This window comes from Enhydra lutris, unplaced genomic scaffold (genome assembly GCF_002288905.1).
Source record: "Enhydra lutris kenyoni isolate GAN:26980312 unplaced genomic scaffold, ASM228890v2 scaffoldscaffold25, whole genome shotgun sequence".
In the NCBI taxonomy this organism is placed as follows: Eukaryota; Metazoa; Chordata; class Mammalia; order Carnivora; family Mustelidae; genus Enhydra; species Enhydra lutris.
The window spans coordinates 21,606,261-21,627,047 of record NW_019154109.1 but is presented as its reverse complement, the minus strand read 5'-3'; the positions used below and the strand labels follow the sequence as shown (position 1 = coordinate 21,627,047).

The 20,787-nt window shown below is 38.2% G+C and overlaps 1 protein-coding gene across 1 annotated transcript in view; it reads right to left on the bottom strand.

Annotated features, from left to right (window-relative positions):
* The window catches only part of LOC111151014 (isoleucyl-tRNA synthetase 2, mitochondrial), a 59,183-nt gene that overhangs the window by 34,488 nt on the left and 3,908 nt on the right, over nt 1–20,787 (bottom strand). Inside the window, exons 3-10 of the mRNA XM_022508713.1 lie at nt 9,600–9,759; nt 8,383–8,531; nt 8,247–8,296; nt 8,056–8,165; nt 7,884–7,974; nt 6,997–7,112; nt 3,572–3,741; nt 424–514 (exon numbers count right to left, since the gene is read on the bottom strand). Of these exons, the coding sequence (XP_022364421.1) occupies nt 424–514; nt 3,572–3,741; nt 6,997–7,112; nt 7,884–7,974; nt 8,056–8,165; nt 8,247–8,296; nt 8,383–8,531; nt 9,600–9,759 (937 nt within the window). The remainder of the gene's footprint in view (nt 1–423; nt 515–3,571; nt 3,742–6,996; nt 7,113–7,883; nt 7,975–8,055; nt 8,166–8,246; nt 8,297–8,382; nt 8,532–9,599; nt 9,760–20,787) is intronic.

Sequence of the window (20,787 nt, the reverse complement as noted above, 5' to 3'; positions counted from 1 at the left end):
TCCATAATTATAAAAAGTCAGAAAGCCAAGACAAGGCTGGAGGACCCCTACGATCGTAACACATAAACAATGCTAACATGGGTTTAGTGATTTACAAGGATTACAAAACAGTAGTGTCTGATACACAGTCAACATCTAGCCTCAAGCTTGATTTTATCCTTCCACAAAACTAACACTGCTGTATTCCTAAAATAATATCACTCTGTGTTGACTGTCCTGCTTTGCTTAACCACATAGAGCAACTTCAAAGCAAAAGATGACAAAGTCCCCACCTCTGTTTTAAACCATGTGGCAAAATAAAATAAAACTTTATAGATTTTTGTTTCTAATGAAAGTGTACGATGGAAGAACAGCCAGCAAAGGCTGCTGCTGGCTCCTTTTCAGAAAATACGTATTTATGATAACAACATACATGACACTCACCCACATCTGTTCCCTCTTCAAGGACAGCCTTGTTTTGAAGTTCAGGGCCTGCAACATCTGTGAAAACTCCATCTTCATCCACTAAACAATCCTACAAAGGGTTATTTTCAACAATTAAAGTACCAAAAATTTTATCTTATGACAATCCCCAGCAAAACAATATATATAAAACATCTCAGTACTGTCTTTCACTACATTGAAAATCTGGGTACTTCTTATGCAGTTAATAAAAATCTGTGGATTTATACATTTATATCACAAAAGGCAAAAGGTCTTATTAAAACATATACCACAAGTTTATTTATTTTATTTTTTAATATTTTTAAGATTTTATTCGTCGAGAGAGAGAGAAAGAACAAGCACAGGGAGTGGCAGGCAGAGGAAGAGCAGGCGCCCCACTGAGCGAGGAGCCTGATGCAGGACTTGCTTCCAGGACCTTGGGATCATGACCTGAGCCAAAGGCAGACGCTTAATCCACTGAGCCACCCAGTCATTCCATACCACAAGTTTAATAAAAAAAATAAAACCCTCAATAAAATATTAGCAAACTGAACCTAACAATACATTAAAAAAATTAGAAACCACAATCACTTGACATTTAGTCCCTGATGCAAGTGTGGCTCAATATTTGCAAAACAATCATTGTGATATGTCATATCAAAAAGAGAAGGATAAAAAAATGTTCATTTCAACAGATGCAGATAAAGTATTTGACAAAGTACAACATCCATTCAAGATGGAAAAACAAACAAAAAAAAAACCCAACTCCCTGCAAAGTAGGTTTAGAGGGAATATATCTCAATAAAGTCCTTATAAGAAAAACCCAGAACCAACATCATACTCAACAGGGAATAACTGAGAACTTTTCCCCTAAGGTCAGGACAAAATAAGGATGTCCACTCTCACCACTTTTATCCAAAATCCTATTCTCAGCAATCAGACAACATAAAGAAATAAAAGGCATCCAAACTGGTAAGAAGTAGAACTCTCATTATTTGCAGATGACATGATATTATATATTAAAAAAACAAAAACAAAAACAAACCCTTGAAGACTCCGCCAACAAACTACTGGAACTGATAAATGAATTCAGTAAAGTCACAGGACACACAGTCAATGTACAAAAATCTGCTGCATGCCTATACACTAAAAATGAAGCAGCAGAAAGTGAAATTAAGAAAACAATCCCATTTACAATTATACCCAAAACAATAAACTATCTAGGAATAAACTTAACCAAAGAGGTGAAAGACCTGTACTCTGAAAACTATAAAACACTGATGAAAGAAATTCAATATGACATAAAGAAATGGAAAGACATTCTATGCTCATGGGTTGGAAGAACAAATATTGTTAAAATGTCTATACTACGCAAAGCAATCTACAGATTTAATGCAATCTCTATCAAAATATCAACAGCATCTTTCACAGAATTAGAATAAACAATATTAAAATTTGTATGGAACCATAAAAGACCTCAAACAGCCAAAGCAATCTTGGAAAAGAAAAACAAGACCTAAATGTAAGACCTGAAACCACAATACTCTTTGAGGAGAGCATAGGCAATAATGTCTCTGACGTTGGCCATAGCAACATTTTTCTAGGTATGTCTCCCAAAATGAAAGCAAAAACAAACTACTGGGACTATATTAAAATAAGTTTCCGCACATCGAAGGAAACAACCAACAAGACTAAAGGGCAAACTACGGAATGGGTGCAAAGGATATATCTCATAGAGGTTTAGTATCTAAAATATATAAAGAACTTATAAAACTCAACAACACACGAATTCAAAGGGATAAATGCACCCCATGTTTACTGCAGCATTAATTACAATAGCCAAACTATGGAAGCAGCCCAAATGCCCATCAATCGATGAATGGATAAAGAAGATATAGTGTATACACACACACACACACACACACACACACACACACACACACACACACATATACCACGGGAATATTGTTCAGCCATAATAAAGAACGCAATCTTGTCATTTGCAACAACATGGATGGAGCGGGAGAATGCAAGGTTCAATGAAGTCAGTCAGTCAGAGAAAGACAAATACCATATGATCTCACTCATGTGTTTTTGTATTTTCGGGGATAAATACCCAGTAGTGTGATTACCAGATTATAAGGTAGATCTATTTTTAACGTTCTGAATACACTTGAGGATAAATAAAATAAATTTTGAAAAAGTAAAATATACTAAAAATATCTTTAACTCAGTCTTTATTAATTTCCAGATCTATGGCAATGTACATACATCATGCTGACTTTGGGATGCATCCTTAACTAACTGGGAAAATTTCGTGATTGGCATGTATAACATAAATTTAGAAATGTCTATTTAGGGGTGACTGGGTGGCTCAGCCGGTTAAGTGTTTGTCTTCAGCTCAGGTCATGATCTCAGGGTCCTGGGATGGAGCCCTGCATTGGGCTCTCTGCTCAGCAGGGAGCCTGCTTCTCCCTCTCCCTCTCCCTCTCCCTGCTGCTCTGCCTACTGGTGATCTCAATCTCTCTCTCTGTCAAATAAATAAAAAATCTTAAAAAAAAAAAAAAAGTCTGTTTACTTTAAAAATAAAAACCAAGGCGCCTGGGTGGCTCAGTGGGTTAAGCCTCTGCCTTCGGCTCAGGTCATGATCTCAGGGTCCTGGGATCGAGCCCCACATCAGGCTCTCTGCTCAGCAGGGAGCCTGCTTCCCTTCCTCTCTCTCTGCCTGCCTCTCTGCCTACTTGTGATCTCTGTCTGTCAAATAAATAAATAAAATCTTAAAAAAATAAATAAATAAAATAAAAACATAAAAACCAAACAGTTCTTTTCAACTAGTAAAACCTATTTGCCATTTTTCAGGAACTAAAAGTAATTTGTCTATATGAATTAGTATTTTGAAAGAAAAAAACTGTCCCTGCTTAATATGTATTTTTCAATTCTAACTTTGTGCTGACTTTGTGTTAGGAAAATCTTTCTCAACTAGTATCAATTAATGAGGCATTAGAGGACTGAACAAACCTAAGCACTTCACAACTTAATTGTAACAAAAATGATGGCTTATCACCAAGAAATAAAGATGCTAGTTAGGACTCACCACCTTAGTTCTACAAAAGCAGTATTTAAAAAGGAAAAAAAGAGGCAAAAGTACCGTGGGCAGGTTGTGCTGAGAAGCCACACTGTAATCTTCCATACCATGAGCTGGGGCTGTGTGAACCAACCCTGTTCCTTTTGTCATGGTCACATGATTTGCAGGTAAAAGAGGAGAGTCTTTATCGGGAATTAAAGGATGAGCACAAGTCCCAGTTTCCAAATCTACACCTGTGGGGAAAGAAAACCATAATTAAGACTTACTTTACATGACAACCTGCTCCCTCTTCAACAGGAGCAATAGAACAGGAAGTGAAAGGTGCAGGATCTGGAAGGAAACTGGGCTCAAGCCTCTATACTTCCCCTTTTACTTGTACTGGGACCTTTAGGAATCTGTAATACATGGATAATTACAATTCCTCCCTCAGAGGCTTGCCATGAGGATAAATTGAGGTAAAGCATTTTACTTATTTTGGGCCCTTGGCACAACACCTGCCACACAGTAAAATGATTTAAAATATTAGCAACTGTTGTAACAGATAACTCCAATGGGCCCAAGAAGACTTCTCTAATTTTCTCTAAATTATATATGGCTTTTGGAACATAAGAACAAAGAAGTTGTAGATCAAGAGATCAATGACCAGTAGGTTCTAACACTATCTCTGTGGGACCTCTTTGTTGTTGTTTTTCATGTTACCCTAAAAAGGTAAGAGATAATAAATAATACCTAACAGTCACTAGGTACCCGGGGTATACTGGACTCAACATAAATTCTTACTTCATCTTCATAATACCACAAAACACCTAAGATTATCTGCATTTACAAATCAGAAAACAAGAAAATGTAGGCAATTTGCCTGAGGTTACATGGCTAATAAATGACTAAAATCAACTTCCAGGGCAAGTATGACTCGAATGTTCCATCTAACTCCAGCGCTTCTAATCATGTATCATACCCACCATCCATCAGTTTTTCTACACCATTAGTAATGTTTCTCACCTTTACTACTTCTTGACTTGGGTTCTATAAATTTCTTTCACATAATGTAAAAATAACATAAATAAGTCTCCGAACTTCAAAAAGATTACCTGGCTCTACCTATACATTTACTAACATGTACTAAGTAGGTGTGTTATCATATCTACTCTTCTTCAATAATTAAAGAAATGCCAATGGCCCCTTTACTCCTAAGATCTTCCCCACAAATCATCCTTCATTCTCCCAAACTAAATAATATTAACTTAAAAAAAAAAAATCTGTCCTCATAGAGGAATGTCTCCACTTTCATAATCCTCTTTTCCAGCTGTAGAGCAATAAAAAGTAACCCATTCAATATCACCAGAACAACAAAAATCTTGTAACTTTGACATTTCATAGATAACTCTGTTGCTGATTTCATTTTGGTTAAAATAGCACAGTGAGTAAAAGGCTTAAGAAAAACTAACAATCCCTTATAATTGATAACAGGGAACTCCCTTTTCTGAAAAAAATCACAAGCTCTTCTCGCTGGTTGACTTAGATGACTTGGCACTTTATTTCTTCTATTTCAAATACCTGAGTTACTAGGAAAAAACTTGAATACTTCAGGATGCATTTTTTCCAAGATAATTCATAATGCTGTTAAAGAAGAAAACTGTCAACACTGATTTTTAGAGAAATCTACTGTTTAGTTTTCACTGATTACTTTCTCTAAATTAGATTCATAAGTAAGGCCAATCCCCATCACCCTACGTTGTACTTTTCATGGATTTTTAGTATGGAAATTAAAGGGTCAGGATGAAGTAAATTTCATGTATTAACTGTCCTTTATCCCCATACTTAGTGTATCTACTACTTAATACTCTCCCTCACCTCCCAACAAAGATCTCTTAATGATAGGGACGCCTGGGTGGCTCAGTTGGTTAAGCATCTATCTGCCTTCAGCTCAGGTCATGATCCCAGGGTCCTAGGATTGAGTCCCACATCGGGCTCCTTGCTCAGAAGCGAGCCTGCTTCTCCCTCCGCCTGCTGCTCCCCCCTGCTTGTACACTCTCTCTCTCTGACAAATGAATAAATAAAATCTTAAAAAAAAAAAAGATCTGAGTGATCAATAAAAAACAATTTGTATCTTTCTAGAAAGACAAATCTATTCTACACAAATTATTCCACTTCAGCTGTTCAAAATTCCTACTTAATAAGTAATAAGCTAACTGTCACCAATTTATTTTGCTACAGAGGAGAAGTGTATCTACTCCTCTGAAATGCAGTGGCTCAAAATGGCAACCTAATGATTCTCTGACAGTAATAATCTGAAACAATTACCCAATCCAGAAAGGTGATCTAAAATTTTACCTGAGCACTCTCCAAAACCTTGTGAGAATGCCATTCAGCGTCTACAACAACATCTAACTTGTCAATGAAGTCTATAACACCTTCTGCACTTGAAAAAGGGGTAGGAGGGGATTTGGAATAAAGAATATACCAGATCCAATAACCTACTTATTGTACCAATAAGGACCAAATAGTATTAAATATCAAACATTTTGTAGCTTCTTTCCTGTTTTTGACATAAAACCCTTTTTATATTTGTTAAGATTACTTAACCTTCTAACTGGCTTGTATCTGAAATGATATATTTAGAGGGCTTCTCAATTTAGCTAGACAATCTTTCCATTTTGGGGTATCTCTACTCATTCTACTCATGTGGTTTTTTAAAATGTATTTATTTACTTTAGAGAAAGAGAGAGAGTACAAGCAGAAAGAGGAGAGGCAGAAGAAGAGAGAATCTCAAGCAGACTCTGAGCTGAATGTGGAGCTTGACTCAGGGCTCAATCTCACACCCCTGAGATCAAGACACGAGCCGAAACCAAGAGTTGGACACTTAACCAAGTGAGCCACCCAAGTGCCCTGTGATTTTTTTTTTTTTTAAGTAAGAAACTCAAGAAACTCAAAGATGTATGATCCCTAAAGATCAAAGGTGATTTTAAATTTTCCTAGATTTTAATAATTATATTTCAAAACCAGTCAATACTTTAGAAGTCCCAAATTACAGACTAAGGATTCTTCTGATAGAAGTGTATCTTTAGAATAATTCTCAGAATTTACTAAGTTTCCTCATTAAAATCATATACCAAAAAAATATATTTATTTCCTTCCTTGTACTTTTGATTGAATCAGATAAAGGTTAATTTTTAGTGATTTAATTTTGAATAAAATTTTAAAAGGATATTTGTACATTCTACATTGTTCAAACGGCATTTACCTAATTTTAATTGGATATTTGCCAGAAATACTGTTGTGCTTCTGTCAGTGTTCATATTTTCTGAATTCCTATCATGTTTAATATATATATTTTCCTTTACTTTAATCAATGTAAAACATATTCTAGAAAGGTAGAGGCCAATCAATGTTTTGATTCACAATGCAAAATATTCAGCAAAGTAGTAAACTCAAATCAAATGGATATACTGATAATTGTGATGGTCAGAATATCTATACACCTTTACCTGAAAATGTTGAAATAACCTCAAATGTTGTTTCCAAAGCAGAAGCAACAGGTGTTACTTTATCTGCAGCAAGTATGTACAGATCTCCAGATTTGGAACATTTCACAACAGCATACCTAAAATAAAATTTTAAGAGAAAATTACTAATAATGAAAAAAGAAAGGCCATAGATAATATTTTTAAATGTTTTACATCATTTTGGAAAAACAAATTTCATGATCAAAAAAAGCACTACTTTTAAAGAACTTCATCTGTTACATTTGTTTCATTTTTCTTTTCTTTTCTTTTAAAGATTTTTATTTCAGAGAGTGAGCAAGATAGCACAAGCCTGGATAGGGGCGGGGGTGGAGAGGCAGGGAGAGAAACAGACTCCCCACTGAGCAGGGAAACCAATGTAGGGCTCGATCTTAGGACTCTGGGATCGTGACCTGAACTGAAGGCAGATGCTTAACTGACTGAGCCACCAGTCGCCCCATATTTGTTTCGCTTTTCAAAAAAGCTGGAAATGATGTCTTCAATGGAATCATTTTTTTTTTAAGATTTTATTTATTCATTTGACAGAGAAAGAGAGATCACAAGTAGGCAGAGAGGCAGGCAGAGAGAGGGGAGGAAGCAGGCTCCCTGCTGAGCAGAGAGCCCGATGTGGGCTCGATCCCAGGACCCTGAGATCATGACCTGGGTCGAAGGCAGAGGCTTTAACCCACTGAGCCACCCAGGCGCCCCTTCAATGGAATCATTTAAAGCTTAATAAAATCTATGAACATCACAACTAAATTATAACTCACTAAATTTTAAGAGAACGATGAGATGAAATAAATCCAAAATAATGCTAATGATGGAATCGATCTTATTTGTGGATAAAACAAAAAATAGAGTGATATACTTACTTTGCGTCTGGCATATAACAAACAGCTTGATTAGCTGGAATTGTCCAAGGCTGGGTGGTCCAGATTAAAAAACTAACAGGAGATGAACCATCTGTGAAAATAAAATTGCAAATATGCTAGCAAATGTTACAATTCTGTAACTTTAGCAAACACAAGCAACAATAAATCTTACCTATGAGAGACACCAACTGGGGAGAAGGTTTCAGGAGAGGGAATTTTACATATATTGCACGACTGACATGCTCAGGATTATACTCAAGTTCTGCTTCAGCTAACGCAGTCCTAAGGTTTAAGAATATTAGACATAAATATTTGAGGGACTCACAAAAGTCTCCACTTTAACTACTAAAAACACATACATACCTTGATGAGGGAGACCAAAACACAGGTTTGTAAGATCGATAAATCAAGCCCTATAAAAGACAAATATATTATATGAAAGCTGGAATTTTATAACACATAATTTAACATACTCAAAGGAAAAAGAATACTTCATTACCTTCTCATACATTTGGTAGAAAACTCTCAACTGTTTGGCCTCATATTTTCTATCAAATGTATAGTAGCAATTATTCCAATCTGCCATTATTCCCCAACGAATAAATGCTGATCTCTGTTTCTCAATTGCTGCTTCAGCAAATGATCTAGCTAAAAAAAAAAAAAAAAAAAAAAATTAAGAGAGAAAAGTATTTGAAAATCAATAAATTCAAACTCTTAAACATGGTTAGTATGTAGGTCTCTAAATGGAGGTATTGTACACAGTGTGCATACCATAAAATGTATTTTTTTTAAAGATTTTATTTATTTATTTGACAGACAGAGATCACAAGTAGGCAGAGAGGCAGGCAGAGAGAGAGGGGGAAGCAGGCTCCCTGCCAAGCAGAGAGCCCAATGCGGGGCTCGATCCCAGGACCCTGGGATCATGACCTGAGCCAAAGGCAGAGGCTTTAACCTACTGAGCCACCCAGGCGCCCCCATAAAATGTATTTAATAGGAAAATTATTTTGAAAGTTAAAGGTGTTCAGAAGATAAGTAAAATTCTAAAATTAATTAGAATTTTAAAAATACTTTCCAGACTTTACATAACGACCTTACATTTAGAAAAAAATAAACTGGAAAAATTATTCTCATATTTCTTAATTTAAGATAAGAGAATGATTCTTATTTCATTACACACAGAAAAAGTAGTCAGTACATCTAGCTTAAGCCAATACTAAGACATTCTACGGTGAAGTAAAAAATCTTCACAATAACATCTAAGTATATAATAGTTTTAGAACACAAAATTCCTCCCTGACCCAATCTACTGAAGGATCAAATATGATTAATTTTAAAAATATATCTATGTATTTTAGAATTGACTTTTCGTCTAGCACTCAAAATAGGACAACGAGTTCCAGCCAGGAAAGTAAGTGAAAACACTGAGCACAATAATAATTTCACAAATATGAAGATCAAGGAACTGAAAAATGGACTTGGAAATATTCCCAAATCTTTCCTTCAGTCTCTGAACATATGTTCTCACAAAAAAAGTCAATTAAACAGGATTTGAATTTGCTATGATAAAACCTGGTTTCTAATAAATCCCATTATAGCCAAAAAAACAAAAACAAAAAAACAACAGAAACTCTCTTTGATTTAGCTGTGGCTTTTCCAAGGAACCAGCATTTAAGAATAATCATTTCAAAACAGAAACAGAGATTATTTACTATTTACCTTTCTCTCTAATTTCCACAGCTGAAAGATTCTGAGCTTTTCCACCAAGTTCTAATAATACTTTTATTTCAATGGGTAACCCATGACAATCCCAGCCTGGAACATAATGTATTTTGGAACCTCTCATCATATGGTATCGATTGGCTATATCCTTCAAAATCTGCAAAGATAAGATGATAATCATCATTCATACATAAAGCATGTGACCTAGTTATATTCCTTTTTAAAAAATGTTTTATTTAAATTCAATTTAGTTAACATATAGTGTGTTATTAGTTTCAGGGGTAGAATTTAGTGATTCATCAGTTGCATATAACACCAGTGCTCATTACATCATGTGCCCTCCTTAATGCCCATCACCCAGTTACCCCATCCCCCACCCACCTCCCCTCCAGCAACCCTCAGCTTGTTTCTTATAATTAAGAGTCTCTTATGGTTTGCCTTAGTTATATTCCTTTATATCATAGTAAAACACTGAGAAAGCCCAATTTTAAAAGGATTTCTATAAACAAAATAACCTATTAACTCAAGTTCTACATAAACACAAAAGTAACACGTATTTGAAGTTTTAAAATGCCATTAACTCCAGAAAACAAATCAAGTAACAGATTTCAAAGTGAAAAACATTATGCCCAGAATTAAGAATTTGTTTGTGGGGGCGCCTGGGTGGCTCAGTGGGTTAAAGCCTCTGCCTTCGGCTCAGGTCATAATCTCAGGGTCCTGGAATTGAGTCCCAAATCGGGCTCTCTGCTCAGCAGGGAGCCTGCTTCCTCCTCTCTCTCTCTCTCTCTCTCTCTCTCTCTCTCTCCCTCTCTCTGCCTGCCTCTCTGCCTACTTATAAAATAAATAAAATATATTTTAAAAAAAGGAATTTGTTTGTGAAGTTGGAATATGCAGAAAAGCAGCCTCTACTACCTTTCTAAGAAACAATTTTGACCTCCTAAAAACCAGAGTAAAAATGTCAGTTATAAATTTGCTTTACTTATTAAAAACATTATTAACATGAATAACCTGAGTTATATACAGTTAAGAAATAGTCTAAAATCAATGCAGAATTTATAATGTCCTTAAAGTATAGAATACCACAGTTAACTCTATCATTGACAAAATTCTTACTAAAACACTAGACCTCTTCATTAGGTATAGTTCTATAACTGATTTCCCTTCTTAGTTTATTTTAGAGACTTGATTTATTTAATCAGGTCCCACTAAGGACATCCAGTGTGGGCTACCAATGTAAGTTAAGCCTACCTGCTCTAATCCAGTCAGGCACCCCTTCAAGCAAAAGCTGAATGAAGAGCCTAGACTTTTCACCTTTGCAAATTTGTCACAGGGCACCCTCAGCCCTCCTCCCTGGCCAGGATGGTGTCAAAAAAAAAAAAAAAAAATCAAGTAGCAAGTGGGGACTACATCCCTGTGGGTGGCAATGAGACCCCGTCTACAGTCTCAGTGGAGATCACGTAGGCAGCCTGGACTTCCATCTCCACCCAGCAGCAATGAGGCACCCCTGCCTGTTTCCCCTCGGGTGCTCAGAGGAGGCTTAGTGTAGAGTTGGGATGTTCACCACTGCCCAGTGGTAACAAGGCCACCTCCTCCTCCCCTGGTATCAGAAGAGGCCACGCAGAGCAGTAACATGACACACTAGCACTTTCTAGCTGGGGAGTTTAACAGTGGAGGTTTAGGGGTAAGGAAAGCTATCCCACTGAGCAGTAAGAAGGAGCCTCCCCTACCCTGCCTTAGGGTTAGAAGAGGTTGAGTGGGAAATGTGGACTTCTGCCCCCACCTGGCAGTAGCCAGACAGTGACCCCCTTCTGCTGGAGAGGTGTCAGTGAGTAAAAGCTGCTAAAACAGAATGCTTAAAGAAGATCCAGACTCCCAAACAATACAAAAATGTTAAGGTTTCAATAAAAATTCACTCATCATACCCACACTAAAGATTTGAATCTGAATGAAAAAAAGAAAGTCCATAGATAGCAACACTGAGATGACAGAGATGTTAGAATAACCTGAAAAAGATTTTAAAGCAACTATGATAAAAGTGGTTAAGCAAGCACTGTGAACACACTTGAAAAATATGAAAAAATAAAGTCTCAAAGAATTTGTAGGAAGAGAAAAAGTAAATGGTATATTTTAAATAGAGGTATAACTGAAATATCAAATGTAAATTTTAAAAGTGAAAATAACTATAAAAGTGAAGCAATAACTGAGACAGAAATTCAGTGGATGGGCTCGCCTGCAGAATGGAGGGGACAGACAGAACCACTAAACTTCAGGACTTAATGATAAGTACTACATCTAAAAAGCAAAGACGAGAAAAGACAGGAAAAAACTGAAAATCAGGGAGCTGTGGGACTATCACAAAAGATCTAACACTGGTGTCACTGCTACCCTGAAAGGGTAACGAAAAAGTAAGGGCCAAAAACTCTGCAAACTGGTTGGGAGACATAAATCTACAAAAAGTCAAGAAGCTGAATGATGTCCAACATGAAATATCCATAGAAATCCACACCAAGAGACCTCCTCATTCAACTTTTGAAAATGTAAATGTCTTAAAAGACATCAGAGATTGGGGCAACTGGCTAACTCAGCCAGAAGAGCATGAGATTCTTGATCTTGGGAGCATGAGTTCTGGCCTCATACGTGGTGCAGAGATTACTTAAACAAAACTTTAAAAAAAAAAAAAAAAGTCAGAGGAAAAAAAAATCCTACATGCAGCAAAAATATACTTGAAGGATAAAAGGAAACTCAAGACATTATCAGATGAAAGAAAGCAAAGACGATTTTTGACCAGCAGACCTACCCTAAGGAAAGGCTATAGGAAATTCTCTAAACAGAAAGAAAACAAGAAAGGAATGTGGAAATATCAAGAAGGAAGAAAGAACATGGTAAACAGAGTTACGTGGGTAAATACCATAAACTTTCTATTTACTCAAATCTTCAACTTATGTTTCAAAGCTGAAAAAATAACTATCAAACACTGTCTTACCAAAACAGAAACGTATGTGAGGAAATATGTAAGACAAGTCATGAATGCAGGAGGGTAAAGGGATGGAAAGGCAAACAAACTTCTAACCAATCCATGGACCAATGAGGGATTCTCAAGAGAAATCTCAAAATACAATGAACTGAATACAAATGTAAACTAAATACAACATCTCAAAATTTGTGGAACACAAGCTACAGAGTGCTAACAAAAATGTATAGCAGTAAAATGCGTATGTTAGAAAAGACAAAAAGCCTGCTCAAAGCATAAAATCTTACCTCAAGAAACTACAAAAAGAACAAGTGAACACAAAGCAAGCAGAAGCAAAGACATAACAAAAAGCAGAATTTGATAAAATTAAAAACAGAAAAGAAAAGAGAAAATTCAATGAAACAGAGTCTGACTTTGGGCATGACAACGCAATGAACTACACGGCCACACTTCCCAGTAAAACTGGGGAAATAATAATTTTAAAACCCAACCTGTAAAACTCCTGGAAATGGCGCTAACAGTGTACAGCAGATGAAGAAACGTGTACATGAGAAAAAATCTATAAAAATTTGGTGAGAAAAGTGAGAGCCTGTGGCATGTGAACCAAGATCATTCCCTCTCCGCAGCCTGCTGGCTCAGACAGGCAGACGATCAACTCAGACCAGTGCAGCCAAGAGCATAGGCTCCCTCTCGCTCCAGCTCCCAGCTCAGGGGCTGTCTTCCTCAGCAAGCATTTATGTCCATATTTAGGACCCTGCCCCAGCCACCTGCTCCCAAAGCCAAGTTCCAGGCAAGTGCAGTAAAGAGGTAAGGGACACCCTTCCTCCACTCGGCTCCCACTCCTGGAAGAGAAACTCTACCTTGGCTTCAAGTCTGCTGGGAATACTAAGGCTCCAATCTCACTTGTCCAGATTCGTACACGGTGGTTCCACAACAGGAAAGGCAGGTCAAGATCACAGACTGACTCTCCTACAAGTGTTCAACTCCGAAAGTAGGGGTATCTCTCACAGAGAAGTATACAGTTGTCCCCACTCTCGGCTGCAGACCCTGGCTGGGAGATTTTCTCTGAGGGGAGGAATAGGCTGTAAAACAAAACAAGTAACTCCTAATCCCTTCCCAGCAACAGGGCATAGAGAAATTCAGGCCTGAGGGGTCTGTATAAAACAGCAGAGGCTGTGGGAAAGGCAGTTGGAAGAAGGTTCATCGATCCAAGATGACACAGGCTAAAACGTAAGTCGGCTAGTTCGCAGGAGAAAACCAGAAGAGACCACTGGGAGGAGCCGTCCTGGATCAGAATGAGCGTCAAACACTGACACCAGGACCGAATACTCGGAAGGATCCCAAATCTGATGGATTAGACTACAGGACAGTTTATGCCCCAGAGTGTTGTGGAAAACAATAGAGAAAACAGTTGGTAATTTTCAGACAAAACTCGTCTGTTTTCCTCTGAAAATTTCCAACTGTTTTCTCTATTGCTTTTAATAAAAAGCCAGGAGGGAGAAGGGGATCCAAGAGGTAATTATTCAGATTTATTAGAATATATTATCTAAAATGCCCAGTTTTCAACAATGACAAAAAACCTATAAGACATGTAAGAAAATATTTCTCATCACCAGCATCCACTGCTGTGCACATGCACGAGGCTCACCTCTGCAGCTACACAACCACATGCCAACGACCAAGGCTCCCACGCTTGCTGTCCCCACAGGCCCGGATCCAACCCTGACGCCCACCCCTCACCTGCATGGCTGTCAGCACCTGCAGCTACCCCAGGAGTCCCATAAACGCATGCTGACAGCCAAGGCCACCAAAATTGCTTACAGGTCTGGATCTGCCTGATTCCTTTCACTGACCTGTGTGCTGTCAGCCCCAACTCCCGTGACCAACCTCTATCACCATGCATAGGTGTGTGGCTCGCCACAGCAGTTACAGTTCTAGACACCAACAGCCAGGGCCCTGAACTGACTATTTGCCTAAAGGTGGTCCTGGACACTGCTCCTGTCTCTGACCGTCACCACTGCCTATGTCTGCAGCTGGCCCCTACCACCACATCGGGACCTGCAGCCAGCCCCCGAAACCAAGCATGGGCATATCATTGGCTTAGGCCACTGCTACCACCTGCCCTGATCTCTGGCCAATGGACCTGAAGCACGGCTGGGTTCCCCAACAGCCCATACTCCCATGGCAAACCCTCCACAGATTTCACCGATGATCATACTGCTGTTGATGTGGATCCTAACTCTCTAAGTAGACAAGATACTACACCAGCCCCATCCCTAACCCAGAATGGGCACACACCTTCACACACTGCACCCTGTACCACAGCACACTCCAGCATGTTCCCATGTCAAATATCTTTCCATAAACTTTGGAAGAGGTGATTGCTTCTTCAAATGCATAGTCATCTACATAAGGCTACACGAAACACAAAGAATCAAGGAAACATGACACTGTCAGAGGAACTAAAGTAAACTTCTAGCGAAACGCACATAAACATACACAAAAAGGAAGATCCACAAAATGCCTGACAAACAATTCAAAATAACTGTCCTAAAGATGCTCCAAGAGCAACAAGAGATCAGACACACACAATTTAACAAAATCAGAAAAATAACACAAGAGCAAAATGAAAAGTTCAATCCAGAGACAGAAAAGAATAAAGAACCAACAATATGTTTTGGAGCTGGAGAATACAGTGACTAAACTATGAATTCAATAGAGAGTTTTAGCAGCCCACATGACCAATCAGAAGAAAGAATCGGCAAAATCAAAGACAGATCATTTGAAATTATCCAGTCAAAGGTATAAAAGATACAAGAATGAAAAGGAATAAAAAAAGCAGTCAGAACTAATTTGAAACCATTAAAAAAAAAATCTATGCTTTATGAGAATCCCAAAATGAAAAGAAAGGGAAACAGAATCAGAAAATTTATTTACAGAAACTGTAGGGGCTGTGCCTTGGTGCCTCAATCAGCTGAGCGGCTGCCTTCGGCTCAGGTTATGATCCCAGAGTTCTGGGATCAAGCCCCACGTTAGCAGGGAGCCTGCTTCTGCCTCTGACTCTGCTCCCCTGCTCCTGTTCTCTCTCTCCCTACCTCAAATAAATAAATAAAATCTTTAAAAAAAAAAAAAAAGAAAAGAAAAAAGAAACTACAGCTGAGAACGTCCTAAAACTGGGGAGCTATTTGCGTATTCAAGTTTACTAAGCTCATACATTCCCAAACAAATGGCAACCCAGAGATCTTCTTAAAGACACACTATAATAAAAATGTCAAAAATCAAAGACAAAAAACCTTGAAAGCTGCAAGAGAAAAAAGCGTGTCAATTACAAGACTCCCCCTCCCCCGTGGGGCTATCAAATTTCTCTGCAGAATCCTTGCAGGCCAGAGTAGAATGACACATTCAAAATGAGGCAAATAAACTTCCAACCAAGAATACTTCACCTGGCAAAGCTCTCCTTGAGAAATGAAAGAGAGATAAAGACTTTCCTAAACAGACAAACCCTGAGGGAGTTCATCATCACTAAACCTACCGAACAAGAAATTCCGAAAGGAGCTCTTCAAGCTGAAATGAATGGATGCGATTTACCACCAGGAAAATACACACACAAAAAAATTAAGGTAAGTAGGGACGCCTGGGTGGCTCAGTTGGTTAAGCAGCTGCCTTCGGCTCAGGTCATGATCCCAGCGTCCTGGGATCGAGTCCCACATCGGGCTCCTTGCTCATCAGGGAGCCTGCTTCTCCCTCTGCCTCTGCCTGCCATTCTGTCTGCCTGTGCTTGCTCTCTCTCCCTCTCTCTGACAAATAATTAAATAAAATCTTAAAAAAAAAAAAATTAAGGTAAGTATATAGTCAAATTGAAAATATCCCAATAGTATAATATGTTGGTGCATTTATGCCATACTCTAATATAAAGACCAAAGCACAGGGGGGCATGTGGGTGGCTCCGTCAGTTAAGCATCCAGCTCTTGATTTCCACCTGGGTCATGATCTCAGGGTCGTGGGATCAAGTCGTGCTTCAGGCTCAGCTCTGAGTGTGCAGCTTGCCTAGGATTCTCTCTCTCCCTCTCCTTCTGCCCCTCCCCACACCTCCCTACACCCCTCCTCCAAAACACGTTCTTTCTCTCTCTAAAAATAAATGATTAAATAAATAAAGCCCAAAGGACTTTGGTATTAAAAGAGTATTAAAGATGGTATTAAAAGAGTATTAAAGATAGTATTAAAGATAACTATAGCTACAATAACTTGTTAGTATATCACAATGTACAAAGATATAAATTGTGACATCAAAACATATAAACACGGGCGCCTGGGTGGCTCAGTGGGTTAAGCCGCTGCCTTCAGCTCAGGTCATGATCTCAGGGTCCTGGGATCGAGTCCCGCATCGGGCTCTCTGCTCAGCCAGGAGCCTGCTTCCCTCTCTCTCTCTCTCTCTCTGTCTGCCTCTCTGCCTACTTGTGATCTCTGTCAAATAAATAAAAATAAATAAAATATTTAAAAAAAAAACATATAAACATAAAACAAAATGTGTTAGAAGTAGTAAAAGGGGGGGGCGCCTGGGTGGCTCAGTGGGTTAAAGCCTCTGCCTTTGGCTCAGGTCATGATCCCAGGGTTCTGGGATCGAGCCCCACGTCGGGCTCTCTGCTCATTAGGGAGCCTGCTTCCCCCTCTCTCTCTCTGCCTGCCTCTCTGCCTACTTGTGATCTCTGTCTGTCAAATAAATAAATAAAATCTTTAAAAAAAAAAAAAAAGAAGTAGTAAAAGGGTAGAATTTTTGTATGTGAGTGAAGTTAAGCTGTTGTTAGCTTAGAAGACTGTTATATTTTATGTAAGCCTCATGGTAATTAATGAGGGAAGCAAAGGCAAGAAAAATGATGCTTGAATTAAATCTCCTGGGGCACGTGGGTGGCTCAGTCCTTAAACATCTGACTTTGGCTCAGGTCATGATCTCAGGATCCTGGGATCAAGACTTTCAACTGGCTCCGCGCTCAGTGGGGAATCTCTCTCTCCCTTTCCCTCTGCCCCTCCCTTGAGTCCCCTGACTCATGTTTTTCTCGTATAAATAAAAACTTTACATCAATCAACCAATCTCCTTACAGCTTGCAGCTCACCGATACGTGAAACATCCTTCCTCAGGAAACTCATGGCTGCCTTAGTGCCTTAACGTTTATGTTGTATTAAAGACTAAAAGTAACCTTAAGAGCAGCTAGCCCCTCAAGGTCTGAAAGCCCTTCCAATCTTCCAAGCAAGCCCTTCCTTGCTTCCAAATTCCTTACAGACTTACACTTATCCCTAACCCCTACTAATTAAAAAGTATATAATCAGTTACTCCTCACAACCCCAAGGAAGCTCTTTCTGCCCATTAGTTCTGTTCCCGTGCTATAATAAAGTCACCTTTTTGAACCAAAAATGTCTCAAGAATTCTTTCGTAGCCATTCTCTTATGAACCGCAAAACTTCCAAATTTTATCGGTAATCACAAAGGAGAAACCTTCACTAAATGTATAAAAGATATAGAGAAGGTCATCGAGGAATACCGCTGTGAAAAAAATCATCAGTTCGCAAAGGAAGACAGAAAGGAACAAACAGAAAATGGCAAGTTGGCATGAATAAGTCTTGCCCAATAACTGCCGTAAATGTAAATGGATCACATCACCAACCAATAGATGCTGAATGGCTGAAAACACAAGACCCAACTGCACTGCCTCTAAGAGATTCATGTAAGATTTAAGGACACAGGGAGGGATCAGGTGAAAGGGTGGAAAAAGAGATCCACACAGATGGAAACCCAAAGAGAAAGACATAGCTATAGTTATCTTAGACCAAACAGATTTTGAGTCAAAAATTCTAACAGGAGACATGGTCATCATAATGATAAAGGGGTCAATTCCTCAGGAGGAGGATATAAGAGGATGTAACAGTCTTAGAAATATATGCATCCAACATCAAGAGCACCTGAATATATTAAATAACTACTAATAGATCTGAGGAGAAAAACAGACAAGAAGACAGATAAGTAATAGGTGAGGACTTCAATAGACCATTTTCAACAATGAAAGGTCAGTCATACAGACAGAAAATCAGTAAGGACATGTTGGACTCGAACTATACTTTAGACCAAATGGACCTAACAGGCATATACGGAACACTTCATTCTACAGCAGCAGAACACACATGCTTCTCAAGCGCACACGGACCACCACCCAGGGTGCAGCATATATTAGGCTACAAAACAAGCCTTAACAATGTGGAAAGATTAGGAACACAAAAAGTATCTTTTCATACCACGAGGTAAAAAAACTAGAAAACAATAGGAAGAAAACTGGAAAATTCACAAATATGTGGAAAATAACCTATTTCTGAAAAAAACAATGGGTCAAATAAGAGATAAAAAAAAAATATATCGAAACAAACAAATATGGAAACACAATATACCAAACCTTAGGGGATGGAACAAAAGCAGTTCTGGGAGGGAAGTTTATAGCAATAAGCACCTGCATTGAAAAGCAAGAAAGATCCCAGACTAACTAACATTACACCTCAGGAACTAGAAAAGAACAAACTAAAACCAAAGTTAGCAGAGAGAAGTAAGTAACAAACATTAGAACAGAAATAAATGAAATAGAGAATAGGAAAACAACAAAACTAAGTGTGGATTTTTTGAAAAGATAAAATTAACAAACTTTCAGCTAGACTTACAAGAAGAGAAAGAACTCAAATAAATAAAATTAGAAACCAAAGAGGAGATATTACAACCCATATATGAAAAATACAAAGAACCATAAGAGACTACTATGAAAAATTATGTGCCAAGAGATGGGATAACCCGTGTAGGCTGGCCTCCCAGGACCGAATCATGAAAAAAATAGAAAATCTGAATAGATCAGTAACAAGTTAAGGAGATGGAATCCCAACAAAGAAAAGTCCAAGACCATATGGCTTCACTCATTCTACCAAACATTTATAAAAGAATGAATGACAACCCTTTTCAAACTCATCCAAAAAACTGAGGAGGTGAGAATACTCCCAAACTCATTCTATCAGGCCAGCATTATCTTGGTACCAAGGTCAGATGAGGACATGACAAGGAAACTATAGTCCAAAATCCCTAATGAATAAAAATGCGAAAGTTCTCAACAAAATACTATCAAACCAAATTCAACAGTACCTTAAAAGGAAGCCACATCATAAGCAAATGGGATTTATCCCTGGTATTCAAGAATGGATCAACATACACAAAAAAACTGAAACACTAAGTTAATGGAAGGTAAGACAGAAATCATATCATCATCTCAATAGAAGCAGAAAAAGCATCTGACAAAATGCAACATCCTTCCATGATAAAAGCACTCAAGAAAGTGGTTATAAAACGAATGTACCTCGACATAGTAAAGACTATGTATGATAAGCCCACAGATACCATCATACTCAAGAGTGAAAAGTTGCAAGCTTTTCCTCTAAGATCATAAAGAATACAAGGGTGACCACTCTCACCACTCCTATTCAACATAGTACTGGAGGTCCTGTGAGAGCAAATAGGCAAGAAAAAGAAATAAAAGGCATCCAAGTTAAAAGAAGCAGTAAAATTATGTTTACAGATGTTAACTGTGGTATTCATTTAGCGATACATACATATATCAAATCATCATGTTATACACCTTAAACTAATACAGTGTTATACATCACTAATGTCCCAACAAAATGGGAGGGGGCTAAAATTAGTTCTCTCAAAAAATTGCATACTGGTGCTCTTTATTATCTACCCCACATAACTGATGGTACCTGCTAGTACTCTCAAAACTCAGCTTAAAGATCACTTCCTCGAGGAAACCTTCTTTGATACTGAAGTCAAAAATTATTCTAAAATTTACCTAGAAAAGCAAAGAAACCGACATTGCTAAAGCAATTTTGAAAATAAAATGGGAAGAATGAGACTACCCAACTTCAAGACTTATTCTGTAGCTACAGTCACCAAAACTGTGGTATTAGCAGGAGAGACACATAGATCAATGGAACAGAACAGAGAATCCAGAAGCAGAGCCACACATATTTGCCCAAATGATTTTTTTTTTTTAAAGATTTTATTTATTTATTTGAGAGAGAGACAGTGAGAGAGAACATGAGCGAGGAGAAGGTCAGAGGGAGAAGCAGACTCCCCGTGGAGCTGGGAGCCCGATGCGGGACTCGATCCCGGGACTCCGGGATCATGACCTGT